The sequence below is a fragment of the Vidua chalybeata genome, chromosome 5 (assembly GCF_026979565.1).
Source record: "Vidua chalybeata isolate OUT-0048 chromosome 5, bVidCha1 merged haplotype, whole genome shotgun sequence".
Lineage (NCBI taxonomy): Eukaryota > Metazoa > Chordata > Aves > Passeriformes > Viduidae > Vidua > Vidua chalybeata.
This window is the reverse complement of record NC_071534.1, coordinates 70987256-71014200: the sequence shown is the minus strand read 5'-3', so window position 1 is coordinate 71014200 and position 26945 is coordinate 70987256. Positions and strand designations below refer to the sequence as shown.

General features: G+C 52.4%; 1 protein-coding gene across 1 annotated transcript; it reads left to right on the top strand.

The window, feature by feature from the left end:
• Window positions 1-840: 840 nt before the first annotated feature.
• ASB13 (ankyrin repeat and SOCS box containing 13) lies at window positions 841-20915 on the top strand. Its single transcript, XM_053942354.1, has 6 exons — window positions 841-946; window positions 4137-4324; window positions 7650-7800; window positions 12068-12202; window positions 13879-14070; window positions 16696-20915. Exons 1-6 carry the CDS (start codon window positions 904-906, stop codon window positions 16821-16823), a joined length of 837 nt encoding a protein of 278 aa, XP_053798329.1. The 5' UTR covers window positions 841-903; the 3' UTR covers window positions 16824-20915.
• The last annotated feature ends 6030 nt before the right edge of the window (window positions 20916-26945 follow it).

Here is a 26945-nt window from a genome sequence, read left to right as displayed (position 1 = left end):
TGAAGGAATCCGGCAGGATCTCTGCTTGGAGAAACAGCTCTCCCTGAAAGGAGAGAATAACCCCTGCACCCATCCCAGTGCTCCCAGTAACCCCTGCACCCATCCCAGTGCTCCCAGTAACCCCTGCACCCCATCCCAGTGCTCCCAGTAACCCCTGCACCCCATCCCAGTGCTCCCAGTAACCCTCACACCCCATCCCAGTGCTCCCAGTAACCCCTGCACCCACCCCAGTGCTCCCAGTAACCCTCACACCCCATCCCAGTGCTCCCAGTAACCCCTGCACCCACCCCAGTGCTCCCAGTAACCCTCACACCGCATCCCAGTGCTCCCAGTAACCCTCACACCCCATCCCAGTGCTCCCAGTAACCCCTGCACCCCATCCCAGTCCCCCCAGTACACCCCATTCCCCCCATCCCAGTACCCCCAGTCCCCCCGTTCCCCATCCCAGTGCTCCCAGTAACCCCTGCACCCCATCCCAGTACCCCTGTCCCCCATCCCAGTCCCCCCAGTACCCCCCGTTCCCCATCCCAGTCCCCCCAGTACACCCCATTCCCCCCATCCCAGTCCCCCCAGTACCCCCCGTTCCCCATCCCAGTCCCCCCAGTACACCCCCTTTCCCCATCCCAGTCCCCCCAGTACACCCCATTCCCCCCATCCCAGTCCCCCCAGTACCCCCCGTTCCCCATCCCAGTCCCCCCAGTCCCCCCTTTCCCCATCCCAGTCCCCCCAGTACACCCCGTTCCCCATCCCAGTCCCCCCAGTGCCCCGTTCCCCACGCGGGTGCCCGCAGCGCGGCCCGTCCCCGCACTACAACTCCCGGCGTGCTCCGCGGCGGGCCCGGCCAGCCCCGGCAGGCCCCGGCAGCGGGACGAGGCCGCAGCGGCGGCTCCGCGGGGCCGGGCCATGGAGAGCCCCGGCGGCAGCGGCTCCCTGCGGGGCGACATCAGTGCGTGGGCACCGGCCGGGCTGGGGACACCTCGGGGGACAGCTGGGGAAGGAGCCGGGAAGCGGAGCCGCGCCGGGGACAGACGGGGGCTGCGCGGAGCGGCGGGTTTGGGGGGGTTGCGGGATGGCCTTTGGGGCTCGCAGGGAGATTTGGGGCTCGCGGCGCGGCTTAGGTGGTTAGAGCGTGGGTTGGGCTGTTACAGACTCGTCCGGAGGTTTAAGGATGGGTTTGGGGTTTGAAGTGTGACTTTGGGGGTTAAAGAGTGGTTTGGGGGTTAAAGGATGGGTTTTGGGGGCTGCAGGACGGTTTTGGGGTTTGAAGTGTGACTTTGGGTGTTAAAGAGTGGTTTGGGGGTTAAAGGATGGGTTTTGGGGGCTGCAGGACGGTTTTGGGGTTTGAAGTGTGACTTTGGGTGTTAAAGAGTGGTTTGGGGGTTAAAGGATGGGATTTGGGGGCTGCGGGACGGTTTTGGGGTTTGAAGTGTGACTTTGGGGGTTAAAGAGTGGTTTGGGGGTTAAAGGATGGGATTTTGGTGCTGCAGGACGGTTTTGGGGTTTGAAGTGTGACTTTGGGGGTTAAAGAGTGGTTTGGGGGTTAAAGGATGGGATTTGGGGGCTGCAGGACGGTTTTGGGGTTTGAAGTGTGACTTTGGGGGTTAAAGAGTGGTTTGGGGGTTAAAGGATGGGATTTGGGGGCTGCGGGACGGTTTTGGGGTTTGAAGTGTGACTTTGGGGGTTAAAGAGTGGTTTGGGGGTTAAAGGATGGGATTTGGGGGCTGCGGGACGGTTTTGGGGAGCGCGGGGCCTCTCGCAAGGAAAGGGATAAGAGGATGCGCTGGGGACAGCGTCGGGACACCGGGAGCGATCCTTGCTCCTCCCAAATTCCTGGAGAACGATCCGTGCTCCTCCCTAATTCCCGGGGAACGATCCGTGCTCCTCCCTAAATCCCCGCGTGCGGGGCTGTGGGATCGGGATCTTCCCACCTTGGAGCCGCGGGTGCCCAAATCCCGGCCGGGCCAGCGGCTGCTCCCGGGGCTCGTGTCCCGATTCCCGTGGCAGGGACACCTCCCACTGTCCCAGGCTGCTCCAGCCTTTCCTTGGACATTGCAGGGATGCAGGGGCAGCCCCAGCTGCTCTGGCAATTCCAGCCCAGCCAGGAATTCCCAATTCCCAAGATCCCATCCATCCCTGCCCTCTGGCAGTGGGAGCCATTCCCTGTGTCCTGTCCCTGCAGGCCTTGTCCCTAGTCCCTCTGCAGCTCTCCATCCTCATTTGGATTTGCTTTCCCGACATAAAATCCACGAGGAGCTCCAGGCAAGGAAAACCACCCTGCCCAGGGATACTGGCGAAGGAATGAGGATCTCCCAAACCAAGGGAAAAATTCCTGGTGAAAATGTTGGGACTCAGAATTCCCTTTTTTTTTTTTTTTTTTTTTTTTTTTTTTTTTTTGATTTATGGAGAGGCTGCATTAACACACAGAGCTGTTTTTACTCAGGGCCACCTCCACAGCAGAGCCCACCTGAGAGGAGGTGACATTGTCACCTCACGGTGCCACCTGAGCCAGAATTGCCCCGTGCTGGGTGCTGAGCAAAGGTGCTGAGGGTGGGAACTTCTCTTTCCAAGCTCCGTGGACTTTTGGGGAAGGGATTTTTGTAGGTGGGCTGACTTTTTCCTTAATCCCAGCTCTTTTTCCATGTTCTTCTAGGAACCCAGAGGTTGGGAAAGGATTTTTGGAGGTGGGCCGAGTTTTTCCACGATCCCAGCTCTTTTTCCATGTACCTGCAGGAATCCAGAGTTTGGGAAGAGATTTTTGAGTTGGGCTGAGTTTTTCCTTGATCCCAGCTCATTTCCATGTTCCTTTAGGAATCTGGAGTTTGGGAAAGGATTTTTTTTGAGTTGGACTGAGATTTTCCTTGATCCCAGCTCTTTCTCCTTGCAGCCAGGCCATGTTCCTCCAGGAATCCAGAGGGATTTTTGGAAGTGGGCTGAATTTTTCCTTGATCCCAGCTCTTTTTCCATGTTCCTTAAGGAATCCAGAGTTTGGGAAGGGATTTATTGAGGTGGGCTGAGTCTTCCCTTGATCCCAGCTCATTTCCATGCTCCTCCAGGAATCCAAAGTTTGGGAAGAGATTTTTGAGTTGGGCTGAGTTTTTCCACGATCCCAGCTCTTTTTCCATGTACCTGCAGGAATCCAGAATTTGGGAAGGGATTTTTTGAGTTAGGCTGAGATTTCCCTTGATCCCAGCTCTTTTTCCATGTTTCTTTAGGAATCCAGAGTTTGGGAAGAGATTTTTGAGTCGGGTTGAGTTTTCCCTTGATCCCAGCTCTTTCTCCTTGCAGCCAGCCCATGTTCCTTCAGGAATCCAGAGGGATTTTTGAGTTGGGCTGAATTTTTCCTTGATCCCAGCTCTCCTTCTATCCAGCCCATGTTCCTGCAGGAACCCAGAGTCTGGGATGGGATTTTTGAGTTGGGCTGCGTTTTTCCTTGATCCCAGCTTTCCTTGTTTCTCCAGCAACCCAGAGTCTGGGAAAGGATTTTTTTTAGTTGGGCTCAGTATTCCCCTTGATCCCAACTCCTTCCATGCTCCTCCAGGAATCCAGATCTCCATGGAACAATTTGGGCTGGAAGGGGTTGGAAACCCACCTCGTTTTCCATCACCTTCCACCATCCCAGGTTGCTCCAAGCCCGGCCTGGGACAATTCCAAGGACGGGACTGTGGATATTCTCAGCTCAGTCAGAGAGAAATAGAAAGGTTTTCTAACCAGGCAAAAGCCTAAGAAACAGTTGGGAAAAATGTAAATAATTCTCTAATCTACCTTGTTATTCACATTGTTTATGGATATGTTCTGCTGCTGTGCCTCATTCACTGCCCACCAATGGTGTGGGATGTTTTTACTGTAAGAACAATGAAATCAGTCTTCTCAATGTTCTCTATAGATAGAAATAAAGAGGGAACTCATTTTCTTTGCCTTCTGATCTGGAGTTCTCTGTTCCCGTCCTGCTCGACAGCATCACGGCACAACCACACCTTCTCTGTGAATTCCATCCCAGCTCCTCCCCGCCCTCCCAGCCAGAAATTCCATCCCGTGGCATGCCAAACACCCTTTTTTTTTGTTGTTTTTTTTCACCCCCCACACCCACGATTTTACTGACGAACTTCCCGATTTTTTCCCCTCCCCGTCTTTCCCAGGTTTCTGGGCTGACAGGACGCCGGTGCACGAGGCTGCCCGGAGAGGGGAGATCCTGCAGCTGCAGCAGCTGATCGAGAGCGGCGCCTGCGTCAACGCCGTCACCTACGACTCCATCACGCCCCTGCACGAGGCCAGCCTCAGGGGACAGACCCAGTGTGTCAAACTGCTGCTGGACGCGGGCGCCCAGGTGCGCGTCCTGCTCGGATCCGGCCGGGAATTCGCCTGGATGGGACTGGGGGAGCCCTTTGTGGGGGTCTGGGTCGCCCCAGCTCTAGAGGTGAAAGGGGGGAACGGAGGCTCTGCGTGGGCTTGTCCTGGTTTTGGGTCCGCTGTCCCAGAAAGGTTCTGGAGGGGCTGGAGAAAGTCCAGGGGAGGGAATGTCCGGGGTCATTCCAGAATTATTCCAGGGCAATTCCAGGGTTATTCCAGGGTTATTCCAGGGCAATTCCAGGGTTATTCCAGGGTTACTCCAGGGTTATTTCAGGGCAATTCCAGGGTTATTCCAGGGTTATTCCAGGGCAATTCTGGGGCCATCCCGGCTCCTGGGAAGGGTCTGGAGAGGCTGAGGGAGCTGGGAAGGGGCTGAGCCTGGAGCAAAGGAGGCTCAGGGGGGACCTTGTGGCTCTGCACAAGTCCCTGCCAGGAGGGGACAGCCGGGGGGGTTGGGCTGTGCTCCAGGGAACAGGGACAGGAGGAGAGGGAACGGCCTCAGGCTGGGCCAGGGGAGGGTCTGGGGGAATTTGGGGAAAAAATTCCTCGCTGGAAAGGGCTGTGCAGCCCTGGCACAGGGGTGGAGCCCCCATTCCTGGGGGGATTTAAAGCCCTGTGCATGTGGCACTTGGGGACACGGGTGGCCTTGGCAGGGCTGGGAATGGTTGGATTCCATCCTAGAAAGTCTTTTCCAGCCCCAAGGATTCCCTGGCTCCAGCAATCCCATCCCAGCAAGGAAGGGAGCTGGAGAAACCATTCCCAGGGGGGTTTGTGTGGAAGGCTCATCCCACCCATGGCTGTGGGAGGCTGAGCCAGGCTCAGGGGTGCCCAGGGCTGATTCCAGCTGGGAATTCCGTGCTCTGGAGCAGCTCAGCATTCCCTGATCCCATCTTTGATCCCTCAAGCTGAGCCAGGGGAGGTTTGGATTGGATTTTAGGGAACATTTCCACATGGAAAAGGTGGTCAGGCACTGGAAGTGCCCAGGGCAGGGGTGGAGCCCCCATTCCTGGGGGGATTGAAAGCCCTGTGGATGTGGCACTTGGGGACACGGGTGGCCTTGGCAGGGCTGGGAATGGTTGGATTCCATCCTAGAAATCTTTCCCAACCCAAACAATTCCCTGGCTCTGATCACCCTGCCCAGGAGAAGGAGGAGGGAGCAGCAGAATTCCAAGGAATTCCATCATTCCTTGGAGGATGGCTTATGCAGAGCCAGCAGGGAAAACTCAGCATTCCTTGGGTTGGGAGCTGATTTTGGGAGCTGCAGGAGTGCCTGGTTGAATTCCGTGCTGAAAGGGTGGGAATTCTCCAGGGCAGGCTGGGAATTCCCAGGGGTTTGAGGGCAGGGATGATCCATCCCCTCTGGATCTTCCAGTCCTGGGCCATGTGTGCTGTCTGATCCCATTCCTGGAGTTTTTCCCAATGGATCAGGTGCCATTTCCAAATTTCTCCTTCCCTCAGTGCCATTCCCAAATTTCTCCTTCCCTCAGTGCTATTCCCAAGTTTCTGGTTTCCTGATTTTTCCCCAACGGATTCAGTGCCATTCCCAAATTTCTCATTCCCTCAGTGCCATTCCCAAGTTTCTGGTTTCCTGAATTTTTCCCAATGGATCAGGTGCCATTCCCAGGTTTCTCTATCCCTGACTTTTCCCCGTGGATGTGCCACTTGGGGATCGATCAGTGCTGCCTTTACCATTCCGACCTCCACCCCCTTCCAAATCACTCCCAACCTTCACAATTCCACGATCCCATGATCCCAGCTGAGATTTTCCCTGGTTTTAAACCTGCTTTCCTCTGCTTTTAACCTGCTTTTCCCCACTTTTCCATGCTTTTCCCTACTTTTAACCTGCTTTTTCCTGCTTTTAACCCGCTTTTAACCTGCTTTTCCCTATTTTTAACCTACTTTTCCCTGCTTTTAACCTTCTTTTCCCTATTTTTAACCTCCTTTTCCCTGCTTTTAACCTTTTCCCTACTTTTAACCTGCTTTTCCCTGCTTTTAACCTTCTTTTCCCTGCTTCTCCCTACTTTTAACCTGCTTTTCCATACTTCCAATGTCTCTTTCCCCGCTCTCCCCTGCTTTTCCCTACTTTTCCCTGCTTTTCCCTATTTTTACCCTGCTTTTAATGTTTTTCGCTGCTTTTAACCTACTTTTAATGTCTCTTTCCTTGCTCTCCCCTGCTTTTACCCTGTTTTTCCCTACTTTTAACCTGCTTTTAATGTCCTTTTCCCTGTTTTTCCCTGCTTTTCCCTACTTTTACCCTGCTTTTCCCTGCTTTTTCCCTACTTTTCCCCTGCTTTTCCCTACTTTTCCCCTGCTCTCCCCTGCTTTTCTCCTGATTTTCCCTACTTTTACCCTGCTTTTAACGTCCTTTTCCCTACTTTTCCCCTGTTTTTCCCCTGCTTTTCCCCTGCTTTTTCCCTGCTTTCTCTCTACTTTTCCCCTACTTTTCCCCTATTTTTCCCCTGCTTTTCCCTACTTTTACCCTGCTTTTTCCCCTGCTCTCCCCTACTTTTCCCTGTTCTTTCCCTGCTCTCCCCTGCTCTCCCCTGCTTTTCCCCTGCTCTCCCCTGCTTTTCCCCTGCTTTTCCCCTACTTTTCCCCTGCTCTCCCCGCTCTCCCTGCTCTCCCCTACTTTTCCCTACTTTTCCCCTGCTCTCCTCTGTTTTTCCCCTGCTTTTCCCTGCTTTTCCCCTGCTCTCCCCTACTTTTTCCCTACTTTTCCCCTCCTCTCCCCGCTCTCCCTGCTCTCCCCTACTTTTCCCCTGCTTTTCCCCTGCTTTTCCCCTGCTTTTCCCCTGCTCTCCCCTACTTTTCCCTACTTTTCCCCCGCTCTCCCCGCTCTCCCCGCTCTCTCCACTCTCCCCGCTCTCCCTGCTCTCCCCTACTTTTCCCCTGCTTTTCCCCTGCTCTCCCCTACTTTTCCTTACTTTTCCCCTCCTCTCCCCGCTCTCCCCGCTCTCCCCTGTTTTTCCCCTGTTTTTCCCCTGTTTTTCCCCTGCTTTTCCCTGCTTTTCCCCTGCTTTTCCCCTGCTCTCCCCTACTTTTTCCCTACTTTTCCCCCGCTCTCCCCGCTCTCCCCGCTCTCCCTGATCTCCCCGCTCTCCCTGCTCTCCCCTACTTTTCCCCTCCTCTCCCCGCTCTCCCCGCTCTCCCTGCTCTCCCTGCTCTCCCCTACTTTTCCCCTGCTTTTCCCCTACTTTTCCCCTGCTTTTCCCCTGCTTTCCCCTGCTTTTCCCCTGCTTTTCCCCTGCTTTTTCCCTGCTTTCCCCCGCTGCTCCCGCTCTCCCGCTGCGGGCGGTGCCTAGGTGGACGCGCGGAACATCGACGGCAGCACGCCGCTGTGCGACGCCTGCGCCTCGGGCAGCGTGGAGTGCGTGCGGGTGCTGCTGTCGCACGGAGCCAAGGTCAACCCGCCCCTGTACACGGCCTCGCCCCTGCACGAGGCCTGCATGAGCGGTGAGTCCCAGGGGCATTCCGGGACATTCCGGGGACATTCCGGGACATGCATTCCAGGGCAATTCCAGAGCAGTTCCAGGGCAATTCCAGAGCAATTCCAGGGCTGTTCCAGGGTCATTCCAGAGCAATTCCAGGGCTGTTCCAGGGCCATTCCAGAGCAATTCCAGGGCATTTCCAGAGCATCTCCAGGGCATTTCCAGGGCAATTCCAGGGCATTTCCAGGGCCGTTCCAGGGTTGTTCCAGGGCAATTCCAGGGCAATTCCAGAGCAATTCCAGGGCAATTCCAGAGCATTTCCAGGGCCGTTCCAGGGCTGTTCCAGGGTCATTCCAGAGCAATTCCAGAGCAATTCCAGGGCTGTTCCAGGGTTGTTCCAGGGCAATTCCAGGGCAATTCCAGGGCCATTCCAGGGCAATTCCAGGGCAATTCCAGAGCAGTTCCAGGGCAATTCCAGAGCATTTCCAGGGCCGTTCCAGGGCTGTTCCAGGGTCATTCCAGAGCAATTCCAGAGCAATTCCAGGGCTGTTCCAGGGCCATTCCAGAGCAATTCCAGGGCATTTCCAGAGCATCTCCAGGGCATTTCCAGGGCAATTCCAGGGCATTTCCAGGGCCGTTCCAGGGTTGTTCCAGGGCAATTCCAGAGCAATTCCAGGGCAATTCCAGAGCATTTCCAGGGCCGTTCCAGGGCTGTTCCAGGGTCATTCCAGGGCCGTTCCAGAGCAATTCCAGGGCCATTCCAGAGCATCTCCAGGGCATTTCCAGGGCAATTCCAGGGCAATTCCGGAGCAATTCCAGGGTCATTCCAAGGTCATTGCAGAGCAATTCCAGGGCCATTCCAGAGCAATTCCAGGGCCGTTCCAGGGCAATTCCAGGGACATTCATTCCAGGGCAATTCCAGGGCCGTTCCAGGGTCATTGCAGGGCAATTCCAGGGCAATTCCAGGGTCATTACAGGGCAATTCCAGAGCATTTCCAGGGCCGTTCCAGGGCTGTTCCAGGGCCATTCCAGAGCAATTCCAGGGCCATTCCAGAGCATCTCCAGGGCAATTCCAGGGCAATTCCGGAGCAATTCCAGGGTCATTCCAAGGTCATTGCAGGGCAATTCCAGGGCCATTCCAGAGCAGTTCCAGGGCCGTTCCAGGGTTGTTCCAGGGCAATTCCAGGGCAATTCCAGAGCAGTTCCAGAGCAATTCCAGGGTCATTCCAGGGCAATTCCAGGGTCATTCCAGGGCCATTCCAGGGCTGTTCCAGGGCAATTCCAGAGCAATTCCAGAGCAGTTCCAGGGCAATTCCAGAGCAGTTCCAGGGCCGTTCCAGGGTTGTTCCAGGGCAATTCCAGAGCAGTTCCAGGGCAATTCCAGAGCAATTCCAGGGTCATTCCAAGGTCATTGCAGGGCAATTCCAGGGCCATTCCAGAGCAATTCCAGGGCCGTTCCGGGGCAATTCTGGGGTCATTCCAGGGTAATTCCAGAACCATTCCAGAGCATTTCCAGGACCATTCCAGGGCATTTCTGGGGACATTCATTCCAGGGCAATTCCAGAGCAATTCCAGGGCCATTCCAGGGTCATTCCAGGGTCATTGCAGGGCAATTCCAGAGCAATTCCAGGGCTGTTCCAGGGTCATTCCAGAGCAATTCCGGGGCCATTGCAGGGTTTTTCCAGGGCAATTCCAGGGCAATTCCAGGGACATTAATTCCAGGGCAATTCCAGAGCAATTCCAGGGTCATTGCAGGGCAATTCCAGGGCATTTCCAGGGACATTGCAGGGTCATTCCAGAGCAATCCCAGGGCCATTCCAGGGTTGTTCCAGGGCATTTCCAGGGCCATTCCAGAGCAATTCCGGGGCCGTTCCAGGGCAATTCCAGAGCAATTCCCGGGCTGTTCCAGGGCAATTGCAGAGCAATTCCAGGGCTGTTCCAGGGTCATTGCAGGGTCATTCCAGAGCAATTCCGGGGCCATTCCAGGGTTGTTCCAGGGCAATTCCAGGGCAATTCCAGAACCATTCCAGGGATATTCATTCCAGGGTAGTTCCAGGGCATTTCCGGGGCCATTCCATGACATTTCTGGGGCAATTCCAGGGCAATTCCAGGGATATTCATTCCAGGGCCGTTCCAGGGTCATTCCAGGGCCATTCCAGGGTCATTCCAGGGTTATTCCAGGGACATACGTTCCAAGGCCATTCCAGGGTCATTCTGGGGTCATTCCAGGGACATTCCAGGGCAATTCCAGAACCATTCCAGGGTCATTCCAGGGCAATTCCGGGACCATTCCAGGGTAGTTCCAGAACCATTCCAGGGTCATTCCAGGGTAGTTCCAGGGCCATTCCGGGGTCATTCCAGGATAATCCCAGGGCAATTCCGGGGTTATTCCAGGGCCATTCCAGGGCAATTCTGGGGTCATTCCAGGGTAATTCCAGGGTCATTACAGAGCAATTCCAGAGCCATTCCAGCATCATTCCAGGGTCATTCCAGGGCAATTCCAGAGCCGTTCCAGGGTCATTCCAGAGAATTTCCAGGGCCATTCCAGGGCATTTCTGGGGCAATTCCAGGGACATTCATTCCAGGCCCATTCCAGAGAATTCCAGGGCATTTCCAGGGCCATTCCAGGGTCATTCCAGGATAATTCCAGGGCAATTCCGGGGTTATTCCGGGGCCATTCCGGGGCAATTCTGGGGTCATTCCAGGGTAGTTCCAGGGTTATTCCAGGGTAATTCCAGGGACATGCGTTCCAGGGCCATTCCGGGGCTATTCCAGGGGATTTCCGGGGCCATTCCAGGATTATTCCAGGGTTATTCCAGGGTTATTCCAGGGTTATTCCAGGGACATGCGTTCCAGGGCCATTCCAGGGCCATTCTGGGGACAATCATTCCAGGGCCGTTCCAGAGCAGTTCCAGGGCTGTTCCAGGGTCATTCCAGGGTAATTCCAGGGACATGCGTTCCAGGGCCATTCTGGGGCAATTCCAGGGACATTCCAGGGCAATTCCAGAACCATTCCAGGGTCATTCCAGGGTTGTTCCAGGGCATTTCTGGGGCCATTCCACGGCCATTTCAAGGTTAATTAATTCCAGGGCCATTCCTGATCCCATTCCTGATCCCATTTCTGATCTTGTTTTTCCCAGCAGAGCAGGAATTCCTGGTTTTCACTGGGAATTCCATCATGGCGGGGCGCGAATTCTTGGTTTTCGGTTGGATTTCCCAGTTTTCAGCGGGAATTCCCGGATTTCAGTGGGATTTCCCTGGTTTTCACTGGGAATTCCATCCCAGTGGGTTGGGATTTCCCAGTTTTCAGTGGGAATTCCAGATTCCAGTGGGATTTCCCTGGTTTTCACTGGGAACTCCACCCCGCTGGGTTGGGATTTCCCAGTTTTCAGCAGGAATTCCCAGATTCCAGCGGGATTTCCCTGGTTTTCAGTGGGAACTCCACCCCGCTGGGTTGGGATTTCCCAGTTTTCAGTGGGAATTCCAGATTTCAGTGGGATTTCCCTGGTTTTCAGTGGGAACTCCACCCCGCTGGGTTGGGATTTCCCAGATTTCAGTGGGAATTCCCAGATTTCAGTGGGATTTCCCTGGTTTTCAGTGGGAATTCCATCCCAGTGGGTTGGGATTTCCCAGTTTTCAGCGGGAATTCCCAGTTTTCAGCGGGATTTCCCTGGTTTTCAGTGGGAACTCCACCCCGCTGGGTTGGGATTTCCCAGATTCCAGTGGGATTTCCCTGGTTTTCACTGGGAACTCCACCCCGCTGGGTTGGGATTTCCCAGTTTTCAGCAGGAATTCCCAGATTCCAGCGGGATTTCCCTGGTTTTCAGTGGGAACTCCACCCCGCTGGGTTGGGATTTCCCAGTTTTCAGTGGGAATTCCAGATTTCAGTGGGATTTCCCTGGTTTTCAGTGGGAACTCCACCCCGCTGGGTTGGGATTTCCCAGATTTCAGTGGGAATTCCCAGATTTCAGTGGGATTTCCCTGGTTTTCAGTGGGAATTCCATCCCAGTGGGTTGGGATTTCCCAGTTTTCAGCGGGAATTCCCAGTTTTCAGCGGGATTTCCCTGGTTTTCAGTGGGAACTCCACCCCGCTGGGTTGGGATTTCCCAGATTCCAGTGGGATTTCCCTGGTTTTCAGTGGGAACTCCACCCCGCTGGGTTGGGATTTCCCAGATTCCAGTGGGATTTCCCTGGTTTTCACTGGGAACTCCACCCCGCTGGGTTGGGATTTCCCAGTTTTCAGCGGGGATTCCCGGACTCCAGCGGGATTTTCCCGGTTTCCCCGTGCCCAGGCAGCCCGGAGTGCGTGCAGCTCCTGATCGAGGTGGGTGCCAACCTGGAGGCTCACGACTGCCACTTCGGGACCCCCCTGCACGTGGCCTGTGCCCGGGAGCACCTGGACTGTGCCAAGCTGCTCCTCCAGGCAGGTACGGCCCTCCCGCCTCGCATCCGCCTGGGAGAGGCTCGGGAATCACGCTGGGAAACGGCTTCCGGCACAGACCCCTCGGTCCCGTTCCTGATCCCGTTCCTGATCCTGCTTTTCCCTGCACAGACCCCTCGGTCCCGTTCCTGATCCCGTTCCTGATCCTGCTTTTCCCTGCACAGACCCCTCGGTCCCATTCCTGATCCCATTCCTGATCCCATTCCTGATCCTGCTTTTCCCTGCACAGACCCCTCGGTCCCGTTCCCGATCCCATTCCTGATCCCATTCCTGATCCCATTGCTGATCCCATTCCTGATCCCATTCCTGATCCCATTCCTGATCCCATTCCTGATCCCGCTTTTCCCTGCACAGACCCCTCGGTCCCGTTCCTGATCCCATTCCTGATACCATTTGTGATTGCTTTTTCCTGGCTAAACCCCCCTTCCCTGGTCAGATTCCCTTTTCTCTGCCAGGATTCCCTTTTCCCACCTAGATTTCCTTTTCCCTGGCTAAATTCCCATTCCCCTGCCTGGATTTCCTTTTCCATGCCTGGATTCCCTTTTCCCTGGATAAATCCCCATTTCCCTGTCTGGATCCCCTTTTCGCTGGCCAAATCCCCTCTTCCCTGGCCAGATTCCCTTTTCCCTGGTTAAATTCCCTTTTCCTTTTGATAAATCCCCTTTCCCCTGCCTGAATTCCCTTTTCCCTGGATAAATCCCCTTTCCCCTGCCTGAATTTCCTTTTCCCTGGATAAATCCCCTTTCCCTTGCCTGAATTTCCTTTCCCCTGGCCAAATCCCCTTTTCCCTGCCTGAATTCCCTTTTCCCTGGTTAAATTCTCTTTTCCTTGAGATAAATCCCCTTTTCCCTGCCTGGATTCCCTTTCCCTTGCCTGGATTTCCTTTTCAATGCCTGGATTTCCTTTCCCCTGGCCAAATCCCCTTTTCCCTGGCCCGATTTCCTTTTCCCTGGTTAAATTCCCTTTTCCTTGAGATAAATCCCCTTTCCCCTGCCTGAACTTCCTTTTCCCTGGATAAATCCCCTTTCCCCTGCCTGAATTTCCTTTCCCCTGGCCAAATCCCCTTTTCCCTGGCCTGATTCCCTTTTCCCTGGTTAAATTCCCTTTTCCTTGAGATAAATCCCCTTTTCCCTGCCTGGATTCCCATTTCCCTGCCTGGATTCCCTTTTCCCTGCCTGGATTCCCTTTTCCATGCCTGGATTTCCTTTCCCCTGGCCAAATCCCCTTTTCTCTGGATAAATCCCCTTTTCCCTGGCCAAATCCCCTTTTCCCTGCCTGAATTTCCTTTTCTCTGCGTAAATCCCCTTTTCTCTGGATAAATCCCCTTTCCCCTGGCCAAATCCCCTTTCCCCTGCCTGGATTTCCTTTTCCCTGGATAAATCCCCTTTCCCCTGCCTGAATTTCCTTTCCCCTGGCCAAATCCCCTTTTCTCTGGATAAATCCCCTTTCCCCTGGCCAAATCCCCTTTTCTCTGGATAAATCCCCTTTCCCCTGGCCAAATCCCCTTTCCCCTGCCTATATTTCCTTTCCCCTGGATAAATCCCCATTTCCCTGCCTGAATCCCCTTTCCCCTGACCAAATCCCCTTTTCCCTGCCCGGATCCCCTTTTCCTGGCGGGATTTCCCCCCTTTCCCACGCCGGAATTCCCCGTGCCACGGCCAGGAGCCAACGTGAACGCTGCCAAGCTGCACGAGACGGCGCTGCACCACGCGGCCAAGGTGAGGAACGTGGACCTGGTGGAGCTGCTGGTGGAGTTCGGGGGCAACATCTACGCCCGGGACAACCGGGGCAAGAAACCCTCGGATTACACCTGGAGCAGCAGCCCCACGGCCAAGTGCTTCGAGTTCTACGAGAGTGAGTGCGGAAAATCCCCGTTTTCCTGGGAGTCTGGGCTTCAAATCCCCTTTTCCTGGGAGTTTGGCCATGAAATCGTCTTTGTACTGGGAGTTTGGTCATCAAATCCCCTTTGTCCTGGGAATTCAGTCATCAAATCCCCTGTTTATTGGGAATTCGGCCATCAAATCCCCTTTGTCCTGGGAATTTGGCCATCAAATCCCCTTTTTATTGGGAATTTGGCCATCAAATCCCCTTTTTCTGGGAATTCGGCCATCAAATCCCCTTTGTCCTGGGAATTCAGTCATCAAATCCCCTGTTTATTGGGAATTTGGTCATCAAATCCCCTTTGTCCTGGGAGTTTGGCCATCAAATCCTCTTTTTCTGGGAGTTTGGGCTTCAAATCCCCTGTTTATTGGGAATTTGGCCACCAAATCCCCTTTTCCTGGGAGTTTGGCCACCAAATCCCCTTTTTCTGGGAGTTTGGGCTTCAAATCCCCTTTGTCCTGGGAATTCAGTCATCAAATCCCCTGTTTATTGGGAATTCGGCCATCAAATCCCCTTTGTCCTGGGAATTTGGCCATCAAATCCCCTTTTTATTGGGAATTTGGCCATCAAATCCCCTTTTTATTGGGAATTCGGCCATCAAATCCCCTTTGTCCTGGGAGTTTGGCCACCAAATCCCCTTTTTCTGGGAGTTTGGCCATCAAATCCCCTTTGTCCTGGGAATTCGGCCATCAAATCCCCTTTGTCCTGGGAATTCAGTCATCAAATCCCCTGTTTATTGGGAATTTGGTCATCAAATCCCCTTTTTATTGGGAATTCAGCCATCAAATCCCCTTTTTATTGGGAATTTGGCCATCAAATCCCCTTTTTCTGGGAATTCGGCCATCAAATCCCCTTTGTCCTGGGAATTCAGTCATCAAATCCCCTGTTTATTGGGAATTTGGTCATCAAATCCCTTTTGTCCTGGGAGTTTGGGCTTCAAATCCCCTTTGTCCTGGGAGTTTGGCCATCAAATCCTCTTTTTCTGGGAGTTTGGGCTTCAAATCCCCTGTTTATTGGGAATTTGGCCACCAAATCCTCTTTTTCTGGGAATTTGGCCACCAAATCCCCTTTGTACTGGGAGTTTGGCCACCAAATCCCCTTTTCCTGGGAGTTTGGCCACCAAATCCTCTTCTTCTGGGAGTTTGGCCTTCAAATCCCCTTTGTCCTGGGAGTTTGGCCACTAAATCCCCTTTTTCTGGGAGTTTGGGCTTCAAATGCCCTTTGTCCTGGGAATTCAGTCATCAAATCCCCTGTTTATTGGGAATTTGGTCATCAAATCCCCTTTTTATTGGGAGTTTGGCCACCAAATCCCTTTTGTCCTGGGAATTCAGTCATCAAATCCCCTTTTTCCTGGGAATTTGGCCGTCAAATCTCCTGATCCAGCTGGATTTCGGGATCTCTGAATCTGTGGAATTCTTTGGGTTGGGAGGAACTTTGGGATAATCCGGGTTGATCCCATTTCTGATCCCATTTTTCCCTGCAGAGTCCCCTCTGACCCCGTTTTTATCCCGTTTTTCCGGTTCTTATCCCCTTTTCCTGTTTTTATCCCATTTTTGATCCCATTTTCATCCTGCTTTTCCCTGCAGAGACCCTTCTGATCCTGTCTCTGATCCCTCTGATCCTGTTTTTATTCAATTTTTCCCATTTCTGATCCCACTTTTCCCTGCAGATGCCCCCCTCTGATCCCATTTTCCCATTTTTATCCCGTTTCTGATCCCATTTTCCCATTTCTGATCACATTTTCCTGTTTTTATCCCATTTCTGATCCCATTTTCCTGTTTCTGATCCCATTTCCCTGTTGCTGATCCCATTTTTATCCCATTTTTATCCTGTTTCTGATCCCATTTTCCTGTTTCTGATCACATTTCCCTGTTGCTGGTCCCATTTTCCCATTTCTGATCCCATTTTTATCCCGTTTCTGAACCTGTTTTCCCATTTTTATCCATTTCTGATCCCGTTTTTATCCCGTTTCTACTCCCGTTTTTATCCCATTTTTATCCCATTCCTGACCCGTTTTTCTCCCATTTTTGTCCCGTTCCTGACCCGTTTCTCTCCTGTTTTTCTCCCATTCCTGACCCATTTTTCTCCCGTTTTTCTCCCGTTCCTGACCCATTTTTCTCCCGTTTCTATCCCGTTCCTGACCCATTCCTGACCCGTTTTTCTCCCGTTTTTCTCCCGTTTTTCTCCGTTCCTGACCTGTTTTTCTCCCGTTCCTGACCCGTTTCTCTCCCGTTTTTCTCCCATTTTTCTCCCGTTCCTGACCCATTTTTCTCCTGTTCCTGACCGTTTTTCTCCCGTTTCTCTCCCGTTCCTGACCCATTCCTGACCCGTTTTTCTCCTGTTCCTGACCCGTTTTTCTCCCGTTTCTCTCCCATTCCTGCTCCCGTTTCTCTCCCGTTCCTGACCCGTTCCTGACCCGTTTTTCTCCCGTTTCTCTCCCGTTCCTGACCCGTTCCTGACCCGTTTCTCTCCCGTTCCTGCTCCCGTTTCTCTCCCGTTCCTGACCTGCTTTTCTCCCCTTCCTGACCCATTTTTCTCCCGTTTCTCTCCCGTTCCTGACCCGTTCCTGACCCGTTTCCCACGCCGTTGTCCCCGCAGAGACCCCTCTGAGCCTGGCCCAGCTGTGCCGGGTGACGGTGCGGCGCGCGGCCGGCCAGCGCGGCCTGGACAAGATCTCCAAGCTGGAAATCCCCCCCCGGCTCATCCAGTACCTCTCCTACAACTGACAGAGCCAGGAGGAATTCCTGGGATTCCCGGGAAAAACCCCACAGGACCGGAGTTCTCCTTCTCTTCTACCTCCCCCCCCACCAAAAAAAAAAACCCCGCTTTAATTTAATTTCAGGCACTGCTGTAAATAGGATTTGTCAGGATTTGTCCTCTTTTCCGTGAGTTTTCTTGGAATTTCCCCGGTGGAATTTTAGGTGATTTTCCCGGATTTCCTCGGTGGGATCCAGCCAGGGGGGAGGGAAATGGGATAACCGGGGAGTGGGAATCATTCCAGCTGGGAATTCCTTGCTCTGGAGCATCTCTGATCCCATTTCTGATCCCATTTTTCCCTGCAGAGACCCCTCTGATCCCATTTTTATCCCATTTTTCCCATTTCTGATCCCATTTTTCCCTGCAGAGACCCCTCTGATCCCATTTTTTCCCCATTTTTCCCATTTCTGATCCCATTTTCATCCCGTTTTTCTCTGCACAGACCCCTCTGCTCCTATTTCCAATCCTGTTTTTCCCATTTTTTTTTTCCCATTTTTCCCTGCAGAGACCTCTCTGATCCCGTTTTTCCTGGTTTTATCCCATTTCTGATCCCGTTTTTTATCCCATTTTTCCCTGCAGAGACCCCTCTGATCCCAGTTTTCCCATTTTTATCCCGTTTTTCCCTGCAGGGATCATCCATCCCCTTTTGGATGATCCAGCCTGGAATGATCCAGGGCCCCTTTCCCTGCTGGCTGCAGAGGGACTGGGAGGGGAAATCCTTGGATTCCCAAATCCTTGGGTTTGGATGGGATCCCACCCTTGGGAATAACTCTGGTGACAGCTGCGAGCCTGGCTGGGGGCAAATTAATTCCCTGTTAATTCATTAATTCCCTAAATGAATTCCCTAAATTAACGAGCTCAGGGCTAATTAGAGGCACTTGCAGCTCGTTTATTTTTGGGAATTTTTCGGGTTTTCCAGGAGCATCCAGAGGCTTTGGATCAACACCGGGAATGAGGAGAGGCCTGGGATTGGCTGTGTCCCATTCCCATTCCAATTCCCATTCCCAGTTCCATTCCCATTCCAATTCCCAGTCCCATTCCCATTCAAATTCCCATTCCCAGTCCCATTCAAATTCCCATTCCCAGTCCCATTCAAATTCCCAATCCCAGTTCCATTCCCATTCAAATTCCCAATCCCAATCCCATTCCCATTCAAATTCCCATTCCCAGTCCCATTCCCACATCCCAGGACGTTCCCTGATCCCAGATTTGATTTCCCCCTCCCTCGAGATCCTGTGGGATGCAGCAGGGCTGGGTTCTGCCTGGAAGTTTGGGAATTTTGGGATTGATTTTTCCCCTTTGGAGCTCTTTTCCCAATGCCAGTTTGGGATTGGGATTCCAGGCCTGAATCCCAGCTGGAATTCCTGGAATTCCTTGGGCACCTGGGGCTTTGTCCTTGGGATGTTTGAGCTGGGATTCTCATCCCCCTTCCAGGTTTTCCATTTTCCCCCCAATAATCCTGGAAAATCCCAGAGTTTCCCCACGAGAACAAATTCCTGCAGAAATCCTGGAATCCACTGGGGATCCAGGCTGGGAATGCTGAGCTGGGGCTGAATGCACTTTATGGGGTCTTTAGTTTAATTTTCATTTTATTTATTCCTCCCTTCCCCTTTTCAGCCTGGAAATCCCAAACCCTGCTCTTCTCATCCCGAGTTTTGGGCTGGGATTCCCGGAAATGTGGAACTGGGGAAGCTCAGGGACGCCCCAGAGGGGTTTTATTTTTGTGGGATTCATCCCTGGGGAGGGCAGGAAAAAGGATTTGTGGGATAGTTTAGGGATCCCAAATCCCTTCTTAGGGTTCCCAAAGCCCTTTTGAGGATCCCAAGTCCCTTTTTGGAGTTCCCAAATCCCCTTTTAGGGATCCCAAGTCCCCTTTTATGGTTCCCAAATCCCTTTTTAGGGATCCCAAATCCCTTTTTATGGTTCCCAAATCCCATTTTAGGATCCAAGATCCCTTTTTAGGGTTCCCAAATCCTGTTTTAGGATCCCAGATCCCTTTTTAGGGTTCCAAATTTGCCTTTAGGAATCCCAAATCCCTTTTTAGGGTTCCCAAATCCCATTTTAGGATCCAAGATCCCTTTTTAGGGTTCCCAAATCCTATTTTAGGGTCCCAGACCCCTTTTTAGGGTTCCCAATTTGCCTTTAGGGATCCCAAATCCCTTTTTAGGGATCCCAAATCCCTTTTTAGGGTTCCCAAATCCCATTTTAGGATCCAAGATCCCTTTTTAGGGTTCCCAATTTGCCTTTAGGGATCCCAAATCCCTTTTTATGGTTCCCAAATCCCTTTTTAGGGTTCCCAAATCCCCTTTTAGGTGTTTTTTCCAACCCTCCCCACACGGGTACAATAATGGAATGACAAAATCCAAGTTTCCCTTGGAAAAGCAAAAAGATTCCTTGAAGAACCAAGAGGAAATTCCCCAAATCCCGTGGGTTCCATCTTCATTTTCCCCCGAGTCTGGAGCCTTTCTGGGGGAATCCCAAAGTTTGGGGGGTTTTTTGTTTCAAATCCATTGGAGGAATTCCTGCTGCTGGGATTCAGGAGAGCTTCAGGCACCATCCTGGAATTCCAGCTTGGAAAACTGGGAATGACATTTGGGCTGTGGCCTCTCCTGAGCCATGAATTGCTGGGAATAATTCCATTTATCCCATTAATTCCAATTCCAAGCCAATCCCAGTTTATTTGATCCCAGCTGGAATTTTTTGGGATCTTCCCTTGCATTTTTAGGAGTATCTGGATCTCCTCTGGATCAAGGATTGGGATAAAAACCTCGGAGAATCCAAGGACCCAAATCCCTCTTGGATCACAGGGCGTGTGGGGGGGGGTCTTTCCTTGGGATTTGTAGGATTTTGGGATTTCTGGGAATGCCATAAACAGCTGAATCCCTGGAATAATGGGAATAAATTCCTGGATTTGGCCTCGTTGGTTTTTGGGTCACTTTGGGACAATCCCTTCACCCTTTATTCCCAAATCCAGGCCTGGATCCATCCCAAATCCCACCAGGCTTTATCCTTCCCTTCCCAGGCATCCCAAATTCCAAACCCAGCTGAAAATTTCGGGATAATTCCTCTTCCATGGGGCTTTCCTGTGGATCCAGCAGGGCAGGGAGTGATCCAAAATAAAAAAAAAAAAAATTCTAGCTTGGAACAAGATCCATGGAAATCGTTGGGATTTCTCCTGGCTGGAATTTGGGCTGGAGAAGGGGAGCTGGATCCTGGCAGCTTTTCCCAAAATTTGATGTTTATCAGAGGAAAACAAGGTGGGATTGAAGCCATTCCTTGGGAAGCTGGAAAATTTCACTCCTGGATCCCCTGGATGAGGGAAATCCCTGCAGGGTTTGTGCTGCAGCTTCCCAAATCCCTGGAAAAACTGGGAAAGGGACAACTCCCACCAAAAGCAGGACTGGGATTCCTGCTTTGCACCTTCGGGGGTCTTGGTGTGAGGGGAAAAAATTCCCAGGAGTTTTCCTGAGCTTTGCATCCCTCAGATCCTCTGGAATGGGGAGCTGGAATTCTGTCCCACCTCTGGCTTTGGGAATAAATCCACCCAAACACGGAAGATCCGGAGGATTTCCCTGAGCTTTCCCACAGGCGCTCCTGCAGATCTTCCTGGTGCCCATCCCAAATTTTTGGGTGGATCTGGGGAGTCGGGAGAAAAATCCCTGGAGCGCCAGGTCGTGGCTTTAACCCCAAAATCGACATTTCCCAACTCCCACCCAGCCCTCAAACCCACAGCAGGGATCCAATCCCAATTCCTTGGGATTTCTGGAGAACTGGATGCATCCTTTGGCTTTTCCCACCCCTCCTGCACGTCACCAGGGACAAAATCCTCAGATCCCCCAAAAAAAAAAACCCCAAACTCCTTCACTTTGAGATGGGTCCTGAGCTTTTGGTGGTGCCCTGAAACCGAGATCCCGGATTTTCCCTGGGTTCAGGCACTCGGGAAATGCTGGAAAAGGGAAGAACTCTTCAGTGCTGGGAATTTGGGCACCTGGAATTCATTCCTGATCAAAGCTCGGCAAGGGTTCAGGTTATTCCTGAATAAAATTCACTCTGGAAAAGTCTCACCCGTGTCCGGCTGTTGGTGTGGGATGTGCCCAGGAATCCTCTTCCTTCAGCAGCCTCATCCCGAATTCCAGGGCTGGGAAAACTGGGAATGTTCCCCTGGAGAGGAGAAGGATCCAGGGAGAGCTTCCAGCACATTCCAGGCCCTAAAGGGGCTCCAGGAGAGCTGCAGAGGGACTGGGGACAAGGCCTGCAGGGACAGGACACAGGGAATGGCTCCCACTGCCAGAGGGCAGGGATGGATGGGATCTTGGGAATTGGGAATTCCTGGCTGGGCTGGAATTGCCAGAGCAGCTGGGGCTGCCCCTGCATCCTGGAATGTCGAAGGAAAGGCTGGAGCAGCCTGGGATGGTGGGATTGGAATGGGATGGGATTTGAGGTCCCTTCCCACCCAAACCATTCCGGAATTCTGGGATCAAGGAGGCTCAGAATCCATCCCGAGGGATTTTTATGGAAGTTGGGGATGGAAAAGGGAAGGGAGACCCTTCCTGGAGTCCCGAGATTCCCAGTGAAGCCCCCGGATCCCAAAATTCCTTCCTGGAGCAGAGTCGGGGTGGGGCTGGATCCAATCCCAGGCTGGGAGAGCTGGGAATGGAGGGAATTCCCTGGGAAAGGAAGATTGGGATGGGATTTTGGGAATTAGGAATTCCCGGCTGGGCTGGAATTGCCAGAGCAGCTGGGGCTGCCCCTGCATCCCTGGAATGTCACAGGCCAGGCTGGAGCAGCCTGGGATAGGGAATTGTCCCTGCCCATGGAATGGGGTTGGAATTGGATGATCCTGAAGGTTCCTTCCCACCCAAACCATTCCATGATTCCATAAAGAAAAAACCCCACAATGTTCATCCCCTTCCCAAAACCTTTCATTCCTCATTTCCCAGGGAAAACCTGGGAAGAAAGGCTGAGGCTGGGGAATCTTCCCAGAGAAATCCTGGCCTCTGGAAGGAATCAGAGGCTTGAAACATTCCAAAGAAACAGGGATGGAAACGATGCTTGGGGAAAACGGGATAATCCCATTTTTTTTTCCCCCTAAGGAATTCTCTGCAGCCAATTTCCTCACCGGGTCCTTATCCCGGAGCCGGCTGCGATGGGGAAGAGCTGCCCGTGGACTTTTGCGGAGGAATTTTTGGGATGATTTGTGGGAAAAACAAACCCCAAATGCGGCGGGATTCGGGCGCGGGAGCCTCTTCCCCGCGCGGCGCCGCTTGGCGGAGCTGCTCCCCCCAGGAAAAGCTCCCGGAATTCCGGGGATGGGAATTCCCAACCAGCAGGGTCTGCACCAGCCCCGCTCGTCCCAAATCCTGGGAAAACTTGGCGAATTCTGCTCCCTCCAACAAGCCCGGGCGGTTTCCCGTGGGCGGGAGGCGAAGGAACCGCGAATCCCAAATTCCCTTTGATCCCGGCAAAGCCCAGTCCGCAAACACGGGCCCCGCTAATCCTGGATTTGGGAATTCCGGATTTTTTTTTTTCCTTTTTTTTTGGGGGGAACAACAAATCGCCTCCAGAGGGTTCAGTTCCCACCTCCAGACTCCAATTCTCACGGTCTCAAAAAGACTTGGAATTCCCAGATCTGTAATAAAATAAAATTCCCTCTGGTCTGGGCTCGGGGCAGGTGCATTTTTAAGGAGAAAAGCAGGAATTTCGGGAAAGACTTGGATAGGGAGGGAAGGGGGAGCGCAGGGCAGGTTGTGCCTCCATGGATAGGCTGAAAATCAGGGAAAACGGGGAAAATAAAATTGTTATTCCTTCTTTTCAGTTTTTTTTCTTTTTTTTTTTTCTCTTTTTTTTGGTGGTTGTTTTGTTTTGTTTTGTTTTTTAATTTTCTTTCTTTTTTTGTTTTTTTTTTGTTTTGTTTTCTAATTTTTTTTTTGGTGGGTTTTTTTGTTTTGTTTTGTTTTGAAATTTTTTTTTTAAATTTTTTAATTTTTTTTTTTTTATTTCTCCTTCCCAGAGCTGATTTGGGATTAGTTTGGGAATTTCAGGTGAATTTTTAACGGAGGAAAAAGCGGAGCTGGCAATGGGGAGGGGGTGGGAATTTTAATTGTTTATCCCTGGGGGTGTTTTCTGGAGCAGCAACCCCATCCTCCCGCTTATCCCGGCGGAAAAAAAAAAAAAAAAAAGAGGGAAAAGATTCCCAAACTCCCGTCGGGCTGGGCCGTGGTGACGCGGGGCTGGCGGCCCGCGGGGCTGAGCTCATGTTCCTATTAATTCCCGTTTGTTGAAATTCCTGACAGCTCCAGCGGGGCTGGAAAACCGAGCGGCGCCGGTTGCGCTTAACCCCCGCAGGGATTCCCGACTTTTCTGAGGAATTTTGGGCTGGAGAGGGTTTTCGTTGGGGTTCACCCCCCTATGGAATCTGCGGGGTTTGGGATCTTTCCCGATGTTCCCAAACCCCTCCAGGCGCCTCCAAACTCCTTTTCCAGATGAATTCCCTCCCAGCCGGCCGGGCTGGAGCCACCTCTGCCCATCCTGGGCTGCTGGAATTCCCTGCTTGGGATTTTTGGATTTCACGCTCCCGAATCCCTCGGGATTGATGCCCCGGGGAATATTTTGGGATTTGGAGTTTGGAAAAGCCCCTGGGCAGTGGAAGAGGAGAGGAGCCCTGTGGGATGTGGGGGCAGCAGGAGGAGCCCCAAGGCCTGGGCAAAATCCCTTGGGATTTACCTTGGGAACGCTGGGAATGGGGTGGAGGGGCTGGGGAGGCCCCTCCTTGCGGGAACACCGGGATTGTCTCATCCCAAAGCCTTGTCCTTGTCCCCTGGTCCCACTTTGTGCCTCTTGTTCCCACTTTTCCTTGTCCCACTTGTCCCCATCTCCTGGTTTCTTCAGGTCCCCTTTTTTGTCCCGTTTTCCTCCTGTTCCCATTTATCCCCAGCCCAAAGTTTCGTCCTTGTCCCCTTGTCCCTTCTCCCAATCCAGCTTTTCTCCATTTCTTCCTCCCACTTTTCCTTGTCCCCTGGTCCCATCTTGCCCCCCACCCCTTGTCCCCATCTCCTGGATTTTCCATTTCTCCCACAGACGGGATTTTCTCCTTCCCCAAATTACCCAAAAGCGGAAAACCAGGGAGAAAAAATCAATTTAAAAGAGGTTAAACAAACACCCCTGGGAAACGGAACCGTTTCTTTATTCCATGTTTTGGTTTCCCCCTCTCCTGGTTCTTCCTGTCCCCAATTCCTGGTCCCTCCTTGTCCCCTCCCTTGTCCCCAGCTCTGCTCTCTTTTTCCCTCTCCTCATCCCATTCGTCCCCTCTCCTTCTCCTCATTCCCATCTCCCTGTCCTGCTTGTCCCCTCTCCTCATCCCCTGACTTCCATGAGGGATTAATGCAAAAAAAAAAAAATAATTTGGAGATAAACCCACTCCCTCCAGCCCCAAAATCAGGGATTTTCTCCCAAAGCTTTTCCCCATCTGGTACAACCTCAGCCTCAGTGCCGGAGCTGGCGCCAAATTTTTCCGTTCTCCATCATTTTGGCCATCCCTGGACAATGCTTCCCACATTTCCCCGTGCCTGATTTTGGGATGATTTGTGTGGTTCTTTTCATTTCTCCCGCAGACGGGATTTTCTCCTGCCACAAACAACCCGAAAGTGGAAAACCAGGGGGAAAAATCCCTGTAAAACAGGTTACAAAAACACCCCAGGGAAATGGAGCCGTTTCCTTTTTTTTTTTTTTTTTTCCAAAGCAAACATTGGAAAAACGAGTTTATAAACGGATTTTTGGGCTTTGTTTTTGTCCCCTCGTGCAGAACCTGCCTTGATTTCCCAGCCCAGCTCCCCATCCCCAACCCCTCACCCCACCAACCTGGAGCAATCCCGCTTCCAGAGCCGTTTTTTCCAGACTTTTTTTCTGGCAGCTGGACGTGGAGGGGCCTCCTCTTCCCGTAGACATTTCCCAGGCACCACGTCATGTTTGCTCAGGGGCAGAGTTATTGCCGGGGAGGGGGCAGGGAGCCACGGATCCAGGGGGCTTGGAAAGGGGAAAAATGGGGAAAACTGGGAGGAAAAAAAATCCCGCTTTTCCTTTGGGAAAACCTTGGGAGGTCTCGGTGTTGCTTTCCCAAATTTAATTAATGTTTTTTTTTTTTTAAAGCCTCGTTGTTGAAACGGGATGGAAACATCTCGGGTTGCTAAAATTCAAGGGAATGGGGAGAATTTGGGATTGATTCCACAGGATTGGAGCAAACATCTCCGGTCCTTTAGGATGGGGGATGCTGGGGGGGTTCCTGAGCTGCTGTTTTTCCTTAAAAATCCCATTTTAGGGGGAAAACGATGTCCAGGTGAGCAGGGAAAGGGGAGCAATGGGGGCAGAGTTGGATTCGTGTTTTTGGGTGGTCCTGGAGCCCTCGGTGGATTTTTTTTTTTTTGTTGGAAAATACCTGGAAAAGTGGTGGGAGATTGTCCGTGGTGGAGGTGGGAGCAGCTGCCACAGTCTGGATCCAGGAGATTTCCCCTCCAGTCACATCCCAAGGGATCCCCTCAGTCACATCTCACTCCAGCTGATCCCCATGTCCCACCCTAAATCCACCCCAGGGGTTCCTCATGGTCCATTCCATGGATCCCTCATCTGCCATTCCATGTGCTCCCATCCCAGATTATCCCTACTCCAAATCCCACACTGGATTATCCTCCAGGTGATTCCTTTCCCACATTCCACACTGGATGACCCCACAGAACCCATCCCAGGTGACCCCTATCCCAAATCCCACAGTAGATGATCCTTCAGGACCCATTCCAGGTGATTCCTATCCCAGTTCCCAGATCAGATGATTCCAAGGTCCCATCCCAGGTGACCCCTGTATCCCAAATCCCGCACTGGGTGATCCTCCAGGATCCATTCCAGGTTATCCCTACTGTGGATGATCCCCCAGATCCCATCCCAGGTTATTCCTACCCCATATCCTGGTTTAGATGATCTCCCAGGAGCCATTCCAGGTGATTCCTATCTCAAATCCCACACTGGATGATCATTCAGGTCCATTCCCAGGTGATTCCTATCCCAGATGATCCCACAGGACCCTCCCAGGTGATTCCCTATCCCAAATCCCATAGCAGATGATCTTCCAGGATCTAGTCCAGGTGATCCCTATCCCAGATGAGTCCCAGTTCCCATCCCAAGTGATCCCTGTCCCAGATTCCACACCAGATGATCCCACAGGACCCTCCCAGGTGATTCCCTATCCCAAATCCTGTAGCAGATGATCTTCCAGGATCTAGTCCAGGGGATCCCTATCCCAGATTCCACACTGGATGAACGCCCAGGTCCAATCCCAGGTGATCCCTGTTCCACATCCCATCCATCAATCCCCATCCCCAGGTGCAGGGAACATCCTGACCAAGCTTTAGGGTGGAAAATCGGGATGTGGAGGGATCAGGGAGAGGGCAGGGATCCTCCAAACTTCCCAGGCTCCAAGTGCATCCCCAGGACCTAAATTAATTTAATTATTGACCAACACCAGATGGAATTCCATTGGTCGTGGATCTGCTGGGCCGGATCCTGCAATTCCATCAGCTCCTTCTCCTCCAGAGGGACACTATGGGGAGGAAAACCTGGATTTGGTTTTTCTTGATTTTTCCTGCTGGAAAAAACGGGACCATCCTGTCCATCCATGCGTCCAACCCAAGGGATGCTGGTGGGAATTTCCCACCGCTCTCCTGAGCACCAAATCTGGGGAAAAATGGGAAAACAGGGATGAACTTTCTCCGTTGTTGATGGAGCTGCCGGGCCGGGATCCAGGCTCCCATTCAGGATCATCGTTAGGAAAAACCATCCCGGGATAAGCGGAGCGAAAAAAACGCTCCGGAACTTAAACAACCCGAAAATAGAAGGAGAAAAAAAAGGTCAGGCCTAAAAATACCCGGATTGGTTTGGAGTTGGACCCTGGCATGAAATAAATAATCCAGGTTTATGGGGAGGACTAATTTTAGCCATCCATTACAACAGCCCGGCGTGACCCTGGAATTTTTTCCGGCCGGATTTTGCTGGATTTAGGGATTTTGGGGCTGGACTTTGCCCCGCTCCCATGCTGGGAGTGTGAG

What these genes read in the sequence shown, in the direction of transcription:
- ASB13 (XM_053942354.1), top strand. Translation starts at nt 904, where the DNA reads ATGGAGAGCCCCGGCGGCAGCGGCTCCCTGCGGGGCGACATCA. An exon ending in GCACGAGGCCTGCATGAGCG is followed by an intron (nt 7,801 to 12,067) that starts GTGAGTCCCAGG and finishes CCCCGTGCCCAG; the next exon opens with GCAGCCCGGAGTGCGTGCAG. An exon ending in GTGCTTCGAGTTCTACGAGA is followed by an intron (nt 14,071 to 16,695) that starts GTGAGTGCGGAA and finishes TTGTCCCCGCAG; the next exon opens with AGACCCCTCTGAGCCTGGCC.